Genomic DNA, 12,500 nt, shown 5'->3' with positions numbered 1-12,500 from the left:
AGGGGTTAACTTCACCTCCCAGAGACTGGGGGGGGCTGAGTCCCAAATATAACCATATTCCCTATATAGCACACTACTTTCCACCAGAGCTATAGGGGTAGTGCACTATATAGGGAACAGGGTTCCATTTCAGGAGAGAGAGGAGAGGATAGTTCAGGATAGAGGTCAAAACGCAGTTCGAAGGTGAAAGGCCACGGTTCAGAGTTCACACAGTGGAGGTACCTGAGCAGGGCGAGCTGTGGAGGTCGTGTTGGGAGAAGCGTGGTGGGTTATGGGTAGTGGAAGAGGAGTGGTGTGGGGTTAGGAGAGTGGAGTTAGGACTGTTGATGTCCCCTTCTCCCACCAGGGTCAGGTCCGCTAGGGGTTCCTCTTGTAACATCTGTACTGACCCCGTGCAGTCTGGGCTGGGGAGACCCCGTAGGTGGTGCTGCCCCTGGGAGGGGGGGTGGACTGTGGTGCCGGGGAACGGGGGAGGGGGTCTGTTGTGGTGGGAGGGGGGGAGGAGCGCTCGTCTTCCCCCTCCTCCTCCTTCCGTTCCGAGCGAGGATTCCGAGCTCTGCGATTGGCTGCCGGTGTTCAAAGGGAACGAGCCACCGCTCCCACCTTCCTTGTTGCCGTGACGTCTGTTTTCCCCGCAGCCGTAGTTGTCGCTATCGCCATGGTTACCACCGCCGCGGCCATGCTGGGTGACGCAGGCGGGAGGAAGAGGAAGGGGTGGTGATGAAGGGCTGAGGCGGAGGAAGTCAGGAAGCGTCAGGTCACTCTTGTCTAACAGACCTCGCTGGTCGTCTGCTCTGCTGCACTGAGCTTTGGATATGAGCTGGAAGAGCTCTGGAGAGAAGATACACACACACACACACACACACAGACGCGCACACACAGACGCGCACACACACACACACACAGACGCGCACACACAGATGCGCACACACACACACACACGCACAGACACACACATGCACACACACACGCACGCACGCACGCACGCACACACACACACACACACACACACACACACACACACACACACACAGACGCGCACACATAGACGGGCACACACACACACGCACAGACACACACACAGACGCGCACACACACACACGCACAGACACACACGCACAGACACACACACACACACACACACACACACACACACACACACACACACACACACACAGAGACAGAGACACAAGCAGAGACAAACACACACAGACACACACGAGGTCAATCCAAAACACACAGAGATACAGATACATAACATGACATATCACTACTTCATATCACTACTTCATATCACTACTTCATATCACTACTCACTACTTCATATCACTACTTCATATCACTACTACATATCGCTACTTCATATCACTACTTCATATCACTACTCACTACTTCATATCACTACTTCATATCACTACATATCACTACTTCATATCACTACTTCATATCACTACATATCACTGATTCATATCACTACTTCATATCACTACATATCACTTCTTCATATCACTACTTCATATCACTTCTTCATATCACTACATATCACTACTTCATATCACTTCTTCATATCACTTCTTTATATCACTACTTCATATCACTTCTTCATATCACTTCTTCATATCGCTACTTCATATCGCTACTTCATATCACTACTCGCTACTTCATATCACTTCTTCATATCACTACTACATATCACTACTTCATATCACTACTTCATATCACTTCTTCATATCACTACATATCACTACTCACTTCTTCATATCACTACTTCATATCACTACATATCACTTCTTCATAACACTACTTCATATCACTACATATCACTACTTCATATCACTACTACATATCACTACTTCATATCACTACTACATATCACTACTTCATATCGCTACTTCATATCACTACTCACTTCTTCATATCACTACTTCATATCACTACATATCACTTCTTCATATCACTACTTCATATCACTACATATCACTTCTTCATATCACTACTTCATATCACTTCTTCATATCACTACTTCACATCACTACTTCATATAACTACATATCACTACTTCATATCGCTACTTCATATCAATACATATCACTACTTCATATCGCTACTTCATATCACTACTCGCTACTTCATACCACTACATATAGCTAATTCATATCACTTCATATCGCTACTTCATATCGCTAATTCATATCGCTACTTCATATAGCTACTTCATATCACTACATATAGCTACTTCATACCACTACGTATAGCTAATTCATATCACTACATATAGCTACTTCATATCGCTAATTCATATCGCTACTTCATATAGCTACTTCATACCACTACATATAGCTACTTCATACCACTACATATAGCTAATTCATATCCCTACATATCGCTACTTCATATCGCTACTTCATATCACTACATATCGCTACTTCATATCGCTACTTCATACCACTACATATAGCTAATTCATATCACTACATATAGCTAATTCATATCCCTACATATCGCTACTTCATATCGCTACTTCATATCCCTACATATCGCTACTTCATATTCCTACATATCGTTAATTCAAATCACTACATATAGCTACTTCATATCACTACTCGCTACTTCATATCACTACATAAAGATACTTCATATCACTACTCGCTACTTCATATCACTACTCGCTACTTCATATCACTACATAAAGATACTTCATATCACTACATATAGCTACTTCATATCACTACTCGCTCCCTCATATCACTACGAATAGCTACTTCATATCACTACTTCATATCGCTACTTCATATCACTACTCGCTAATTCATATCACTACATACAGCTAATTCATATCGCTACTTCATATAGCTACTTCATATCACTACATATAGCTACTTCATACCACTACATATAGCTAATTCATATCACTACATATAGCTAATTCATATCCCTACATATCGCTAATTCATATCGCTACTTCATATAGCTACTTCATACCACTACATATAGCTACTTCATACCACTTCATATCGCTACTTCATATCGCTAATTCATATCGCTACTACATATAGCTACTTCATATCACTACATATAGCTACTTCATACCACTACATATAGCTAATTCATATCACTACATATAGCTAATTCATATCCCTACATATCGCTAATTCATATCGCTACTTCATATAGCTACTTCATACCACTACATATAGCTACTTCATACCACTACATATAGCTAATTCATATCACTACATATAGCTAATTCATATCCCTACATATCGCTACTTCATATCGCTACTTCATATCACTACATATCGCTACTTCATATCGCTACTTCATATCACTACTCGCTACTTCATACCACTACATATAGCTACTTCATATCCCTACATATCGCTACTTCATATTCCTACATATCGTTAATTCAAATCACTACGAATAGCTACTTCATATCACTACTTCATATCGCTACTTCATATCACTACTCGCTAATTCATATCACTACATACAGCTACTTCATATCACTACTTCATATAGCTACTTCATATCACTACTCGCTACTTCATATCACTACATAAAGATACTTCATATCACTACTCGCTACTTCATATCACTACTCGCTACTTCATATCACTACATAAAGATACTTCATATCACTACATATAGCTACTTCATATCACTACATATTGCTACTTCATATCACTACATATCACTACTTCATATCGCTACTTCATATCACTACTCGCTACTTCATATCACTACGAATAGCTACTTCATATCACTACATATCACTACTTCATATTGCTACTTCATATCACTACATATAGCTACTTCATATCGATACTTCATATCACTACTCGCTACTTCATATCACTACGAATAGCTACTTCATATCACTACATATCACTACATCATATTGCTACTTCATATTGCTACCTCATATTGCCACTAGCTACCTCATATCGCTACCTCATATTGCCACTCGCTCCCTCATATTGCCATTTTTTACCTTATATTGCTACTTGCTACTTCATATCACTACTTCATATCACTACATACAGCTACTTCATATCGCTACTTCATATCACTACTCGCTACTTCATATCACTACATATAGCTAATTCATATCACTACATATAGCTACTTCATATCGCTACTCGCTACTTCATATCACTACATAAAGATACTTCATATCACTACATAAAGATACTTCATATCACTACATATCGCTACTTCATATCACTACTCGCTCCCTCATATCGCTACCTCATATTGCTACTTCATATCACTACTTCATATCGCTACTTCATATCACTACTCGCTAATTCATATCACTACATACAGCTAATTCATATCGCTACTTCATATAGCTACTTCATATCACTACATATAGCTACTTCATACCACTACATATAGCTAATTCATATCACTACATATAGCTAATTCATATCCCTACATATCGCTAATTCATATCGCTACTTCATATAGCTACTTCATACCACTACATATAGCTACTTCATACCACTTCATATCGCTACTTCATATCGCTAATTCATATCGCTACTACATATAGCTACTTCATATCACTACATATAGCTACTTCATACCACTACATATAGCTAATTCATATCACTACATATAGCTAATTCATATCCCTACATATCGCTACTTCATATCGCTACTTCATATCACTACATATCGCTACTTCATATCGCTACTTCATATCACTACTCGCTACTTCATACCACTACATATAGCTACTTCATACCACTTCATATCGCTACTTCATATCGCTAATTCATATCGCTACTACATATAGCTACTTCATATCACTACATATAGCTACTTCATACCACTACATATAGCTAATTCATATCACTACATATAGCTAATTCATATCCCTACATATCGCTAATTCATATCGCTACTTCATATAGCTACTTCATACCACTACATATAGCTACTTCATACCACTTCATATCGCTACTTCATATCGCTAATTCATATCGCTACTACATATAGCTACTTCATATCACTACATATAGCTACTTCATACCACTACATATAGCTAATTCATATCACTACATATAGCTAATTCATATCCCTACATATCGCTACTTCATATCGCTACTTCATATCACTACATATCGCTACTTCATATCACTACTCGCTACTTCATACCACTACATATAGCTACTTCATATCCCTACATATCGCTACTTCATATTCCTACATATCGTTAATTCAAATCACTACGAATAGCTACTTCATATCACTACTTCATATCGCTACTTCATATCACTACTCGCTAATTCATATCACTACATACAGCTACTTCATATCACTACTTCATATAGCTACTTCATATCACTACTCGCTACTTCATATCACTACATAAAGATACTTCATATCACTACTCGCTACTTCATATCACTACTCGCTACTTCATATCACTACATAAAGATACTTCATATCACTACATATAGCTACTTCATATCACTACATATTGCTACTTCATATCACTACATATCACTACTTCATATCGCTACTTCATATCACTACTCGCTACTTCATATCACTACGAATAGCTACTTCATATCACTACATATCACTACTTCATATTGCTACTTCATATCACTACATATAGCTACTTCATATCGATACTTCATATCACTACTCGCTACTTCATATCACTACGAATAGCTACTTCATATCACTACATATCACTACATCATATTGCTACTTCATATTGCTACCTCATATTGCCACTAGCTACCTCATATCGCTACCTCATATTGCCACTCGCTCCCTCATATTGCCATTTTTTACCTTATATTGCTACTTGCTACTTCATATCACTACTTCATATCACTACATACAGCTACTTCATATCGCTACTTCATATCACTACTCGCTACTTCATATCACTACATATAGCTAATTCATATCACTACATATAGCTACTTCATATCGCTACTCGCTACTTCATATCACTACATAAAGATACTTCATATCACTACATAAAGATACTTCATATCACTACATATCGCTACTTCATATCACTACTCGCTCCCTCATATTGCTACTTCATATCACTACTCGCTACTTCATATCACTACATATAGCTACTTCATATCACTACATATAGCTACTTCATATCACTACATATAGCTACTTCATATCGCTACTTCATATCACTACATATAGCTACTTCATATCACTACTTCATATCAATACTTCATATCACTACTCGCTACTTCATATCACTACATATAGCTACTTCAAATCGCTACTTCATATCACTACTCGCTACTTCAAATCAATACATTTAGCTACTTCATATCACTACACATAGCTACATCATACCACTACTTCATACCACTACCTCACACCGCTACCTCATATTGCAACCTCATACCGCTATCTCATACCGCTACCTCATACCACTACCTCATATCGTTACTTAATACTGCCACTCGCTACCTCATATCGCTACCTCATATTGCCACTCGCTACCTCATATCGTTACTTAATACTGCCACTCGCTACCTCATATCGCTACCTCATATTGCCACTCGCTACTTCATATCACTACATATCACTACTTCATATCGCTACTTCATATCACTACTCGCTACTTCATATCACTACGAATAGCTACTTCATATCACTACATATCACTACTTCATATTGCTACTTCATATCACTACATATAGCTACTTCATATCGATACTTCATATCACTACTCGCTACTTCATATCACTACGAATAGCTACTTCATATCACTACATATCACTACATCATATTGCTACTTCATATTGCTACCTCATATTGCCACTAGCTACCACCTCATATTGCCACTCGCTCCCTCATATTGCCATTTTTTACCTTATATTGCTACTTGCTACCTCATATTGCTACTTCATATCACTACTCGCTACTTCATATCACTACATATAGCTAATTCATATCACTACATATAGCTACTTCATATCGCTACTCGCTACTTCATATCACTACATAAAGATACTTCATATCACTACATAAAGATACTTCATATCACTACATATCGCTACTTCATATCACTACTCGCTCCCTCATATTGCTACTTCATATCACTACTCGCTACTTCATATCACTACTTCATATAGCTACTTCATATCACTACATATAGCTAATTCATATCACTACATATAGCTACTTCATATCGCTACTCGCTACTTCATATCACTACATAAAGATACTTCATATCACTACATATCGCTACTTCATATCACTACTCGCTCCCTCATATCACTACTTCATATCACTACTCGCTACTTCATATCACTACATATCGCTACTTCATATCACTACTCGCTACTTCATATCACTACTTCATATCAATACTTCATATCACTACTTGCTACCTCATATTGCTACTTCATATCACTACATATAGCTACTTCAAATCGCTACTTCATATCACTACTCGCTACTTCAAATCAATACATTTAGCTACTTCATATCACTACACATAGCAACATCATACCACTACTTCATACCACTACCTCATATTGCAACCTCATCTCGCTACCTCATATCGCTATCTCATACCGCTACCTCATACCACTACCTCATATCGTTACTTAATACTGCAACTCGCTACCTCATATCGCTACCTCATATTGCCACTCGCTACCTCATATCGCTACTCGCTACCTCATACCGCTAATTCATATCGCTACTCCATACCTCTACCTCATACCTCTACCTCATACCGCTACCTCATATCGCTACTCGCTACCTCATATTGCAACCTCATACCGCTACCTCATATTGCAACCTCATACCACTACCTCATCTCGCTACCTCATATCGCTATCTCATACCGCTACCTCATACCGCTACCTCATATTGCAACCTCATACCACTACCTCATCTCGCTACCTCATATCGCTATCTCATACCGCTACCTCATACCGCTACCTCATATCGTTACTTAATACTGCCACTCGCTACCTCATATCTCTACCTCATATTGCCACTCGCTACCTAATATTGCCACTCGCTACCTCATATTGCCACTAGCTACCTCATATCGCTACCTCATACCGCTACTCGCTAACTCATATCGCTACCTAATATTGCCACTCGCTACCTAATATTGCCACTCGCTACCTAATATTGCCACTCGCTACCGCATATCGCTACTCGCTACCTCATATTGCTACCTCATACCGCTACTCGCTACCTTATACCGCTAATTCATATCGCTACCTCATACCGATACCTCATATCGCTACTCGCTACCTCATATCGCTACCTCATATTACAATATATCACAGCTCATAATTTAAACTGAATGCAAGAGGAGACAGTGTATCAATCAGTTAGACATATCTACTTCATATCTACCTCATATCGCTACCTCATATCACTCACTACCTCATACCGCTCGCTACCTCATATCGCTATCTCATACCGCTACCTCATATCTTTACCTCATATCGTTACCCCATATCGTTACCCCATATCGTTACCTCATATCGCTACCTCATATCGTTACCTCATATCGTTACCCCATATCGTTACCTCATACCGCTACCTCATATCACAATATATCACAGCTCATCATTTCAACAGCATGCAAGAGGAGACAGTGTATCAATCAGTTAGACATCTCAAAGCTACAGGCTAGAGTTAGGAAGAGGAGAGGAGACATGGACGAGCTACACACAGCTAGCTAGCGAGCATCAACAGCATCAATGCTGCTACAGCAATACAGTGTTAGTTAGTGGACAGCACAGCTAGGGGTTTGAAGGAGAGGAGGAGGAGGAGGGAGGAGGAGGGAGGACGTTGTTTTACCTTCAGCTTCGTCTACAGTAATCTTTTTCTGCTTTCTCTTTTCAGTGGGCGGGGCTTTATTTGGCGCCGCCGTCTTGCGGTGGCTGCTGGGTAAGAGGCGGTCGTCGCGGGCAGAGGAGGAGGGCTTGTTTCCGTTGCCGAGCACCGCGCTGGGCTTCCCTGACGCCCTCTCATCTCCCTGACAGGTTTAGTGAACAACGAGGGGGAGGGGTCAACGAGTTAGGGGGCGTGGGGGCAGTGATGATGATGATGATGATGAGGGAGGGAGGGGGGAAACTAGTGTGTGTGTGTGTGTGTGGACAGCTTTTGATTTCTCCGTTCAGAGCTTAAAGGTGGCAGTTGGACCATGGTCATATCGGTGGCCTATGGGACACAGTTTGGTCAGAGGGCTGTTGAGGAGGTGTCACGGGACACAGGGACTTCTATCAGCTAACGAAACATCTACACACGACGAGCTCCGAACCCACACACCACACCAGAACACACCACAACACAACACCACAACACACCACAACACAACACCAGAACACACCACAACACCAGAACACACCACAACACAACACCAGAACACACCACCACACCAGAACACACCACCACACCAGAACACACCACAACACAACACCAGAACACACCACCACCACACCAGAACACACCACAACACCAGAACACACAACAACACAACACCAGAACACACCACCACACCAGAACACACCACACCACAACACCAGAACACACCACCAAATCAGAACACACCACAACACAACACCAGAACACACCACCACACCAGAACACACCACACCACAACACCACACCACACCACCAAATCAGAACACACCACAACACCAAACTAATACTACCATCTCTACACCCTTGATAACACAAACAAACAAGCTACACTCTAGAAAGAACCTCCCAAAGAGATCGCCCCCAAAAAGTCCCCCCCCCCCCAAGTCCACTTCCAGACAGAGAGGGGGTGGTCGGTGAGAGAGAGAACCAGAGGAGGGGCTTGGGCCCCCGTGAGATGGGGGGGAGGGAGAACCAGAGAGGGGAGGGGGGGGGGTTATGGTGAAGGACAGCGTCAGGCCGACGCAAACACACTCCCTTACACACACACACATGCACACACACACAACAACACACATTTACGTGACCACAGACAGGAAGAACACACACTGTAGCAGCGTGACATCATTATCAGACAGGAAGTGGATACATTCCGACAGTCCATTCCGTGGGTTATAGAACATTCCGGAACCAGGAAGAAGAAGAGAAGGAGGAAGAGGCAGATGTTCTTACCGTAGCTGATTGGTTCCTAGTCGTAGGGGGCGGGGCATGGGTTTTAGAAGGAGCCCCGATCGGTTTGTCTGTTGGAGGAGAGAGAGAGATAAGTGTATGTGTGTGTGCGTGTGTGTGTGCATGTGTGTGTGTGTGTGTATGCGTGTGTGTGTGTGTGTGTGTGTGTGTGTTACCCTTCCCAGGTGTGTTGTCAGCTACATCCAGCACCACTCTCAGTCCATCCAGGTTAGAGATGGGGAGACCCAGGTCAAGAGGCTCCTTCTCCCCACTCTGTGTACACACACACACACACACACACACACACACACACACACACACACACACACACACACACACACACACACACACACACACACACACACACACACACACACACACACACACACACACACACACACAAACACAGACGCCACAGATAAGACACATTAAAAGTAATTGAATCCAACATGGACCAGAATGAATGAAACACACACAGAGTAACTCACGATGCGGGCCACCAGGTCGTTGAGCTGGAGGCCGTACTTGGCCACTACAGGTCTCAGAACCTCCGTCACCGGCTTAGTGGGCTTAGCCTTCAGACCCACTGACCTGTTTATAGGAACCAAGTCCAGTCTGAAGGGAGGGAAGGAGGGAGGGACGGAGAGATATAGAGGGAGGAAGGGAGGGAGGGGGAGAGGCGGAGGCAGGGAGGGAGGGGGAGAGAGAGAGGGGGAGAGAGAGGGGAGAGAGAGGGAGGGGGAGAGAGAGAGGGAGGCAGGGAGGTAGAGAGGGGAAGGAGGGAGGTAGAGAGGGAAGGAGGGAGGTAGAGAGGGGAAGAGGGAGGTAGAGAGGGAAGGAGGGGGGTAGAGAGGGAAGGAGGGAGGTAGAGAGGGAAGGAGGGAGGTAGAGAGGGAAGGAGGGAGGTAGAGAGGGAAGGAGGGAGGTAGAGAGGGAAGGAGGGAGGTAGAGAGGGGAAGAGGGAGGTAGAGAGGGAAGGAGGGAGGTAGAGAGGGAAGGAGGGAGGTAGAGAGGGAAGGAGGGAGGTAGAGAGGGAAGGAGGGAGGTAGACAGGGGAAGGAGGGAGGTAGAGAGGGAAGGAGGGAGGTAGAGAGGGGAAGAGGGAGGTAGAGAGGGAAGAGGGAGGTAGAGAGAGAAGGAGGGAGGTAGAGAGGGAAGGAGGGAGGTAGAGAGGGAAGGAGGGGAAGGAGGGAGGTAGAGAGGGAAGGAGGGAGGTAGAGAGGGAAGGAGGGAGGTAGACAAGGGAAGGAGGGAGGTAGAGAGGGAAGGAGGGAGGTAGACAGGGAAGGGGGGAGGTAGAGAGGGAAGGAGGGAGGTAGACAGGGAAGGAGGGAGGTAGAGAGGGAAGGAGGGAGGTAGAGAGGGAAGGAGGGAGGTAGAGAGGGAAGGAGGGAGGTAGAGAGGGAAGGAGGGAGGTAGAGAGGGAAGGGGGGAGGTAGAGAGGGAAGGAGGGAGGTAGAGAGGGAAGGAGGGAGGTAGAGAGGGAAGGAGGGAGGTAGAGAGGGAAGGGGGGAGGTAATAAATAATAATTGAGTGAGGAAAGAAAAAGGTCTCAGTGGTTAATTCACTTCTTGTAACTAGGGGGCTTATTGTAACTAGGGGGCTTATTGTAACTAGGGGGCTTATTGTAACTAGGGGGCTTATTGTAACTAGGGGGCTTATTGTAACTAGGGGGCTTATTGTAACTAGGGAGCTTCTTGTAATTAGGGGGCTTATTGTAATTAGGGGGCTTATTGTAACTAGGGGGCTTCTTGTAACTAGGGGGCTTATTGTAACTAGGGGGCTTCTTGTAACTAGGGGGCAGTATTTTCATTTTTGGAAAAATAACATTCATGAATATGAACATTTTCTAGTAATATTTATGTCCGTTGCGTTATGCTAATTAGTGTCAGATGATGACAACGATCCCGGACACAGGATGGGTAGTTACAACAGGTTCATCATTTAATCATGTCAACACTGAGGTTCATCTGAACCTCGTTGGGAATCGTTTGTCAAATGTTACCTGAACAGAGTCCGTTTCTCCAGTCTGAGGTCCCGAGAGCACAGAGTCATACAGTCCTGATCCAGAACCAGAGGCTAGGAGAGAGAGAGACCCGTCACACTGACAGAACAGAACAGAACCAGAGGAGAGAGACCGGTCACACTGACAGAACAGAACAGAACCAGAGGAGAGAGACCCGTCACACTGACAGAACATAACAGAACCAGAGGAGAGAGACCCGTCACACTGACAGAACATAACAGAACCAGAGGAGAGAGACCCGTCACACTGACAGAACATAACAGAACCAGAGGAGAGAGACCCGTCACACTGACAGAACAGAACAGAACCAGAGAGAGAGACCAGTCACACTGACAGAACAGAACAGAAC

The 12,500-nt window shown here is 43.2% G+C and overlaps 1 protein-coding gene across 6 annotated transcripts in view; it reads right to left on the bottom strand.

Moving 5' to 3' along the window:
- The window catches only part of LOC110516173 (regulator of G protein signaling 12), a 151,817-nt gene that overhangs the window by 4,331 nt on the left and 134,986 nt on the right, over positions 1-12,500 (bottom strand). For 3 of the 6 annotated variants that reach the window (XR_016483977.1, XM_090188174.1, XM_090188176.1), the window contains 5 exons: positions 12,131-12,204; positions 10,614-10,740; positions 10,302-10,398; positions 10,129-10,196; positions 1-831 (listed from right to left, as the gene is read on the bottom strand). The exon at positions 1-831 is cut by the window's left edge. Coding sequence is in view for 4 of the 6 variants with exons in the window: in XM_090188174.1 (XP_090044300.1) it covers positions 769-831; positions 10,129-10,196; positions 10,302-10,398; positions 10,614-10,740; positions 12,131-12,204 (429 nt within the window). In the remaining 2 variants the exon portion in view is untranslated. Of the gene's footprint in view, positions 832-8,832; positions 9,011-10,128; positions 10,197-10,301; positions 10,399-10,613; positions 10,741-12,130; positions 12,205-12,500 lie in introns of all 6 variants that reach the window. The other 3 variants (XM_090188173.1, XM_090188177.1, XR_016483976.1) reach the window with 2 other exon arrangements.

This window comes from Oncorhynchus mykiss, chromosome 10, assembly GCF_057628025.1.
Source record: "Oncorhynchus mykiss isolate SJ-2025 chromosome 10, ASM5762802v1, whole genome shotgun sequence".
Taxonomy (NCBI): domain Eukaryota; kingdom Metazoa; phylum Chordata; class Actinopteri; order Salmoniformes; family Salmonidae; genus Oncorhynchus; species Oncorhynchus mykiss.
The sequence above is the reverse complement of the archived record's forward strand: the minus strand, read 5'-3'. Positions and strand labels throughout refer to the sequence as shown.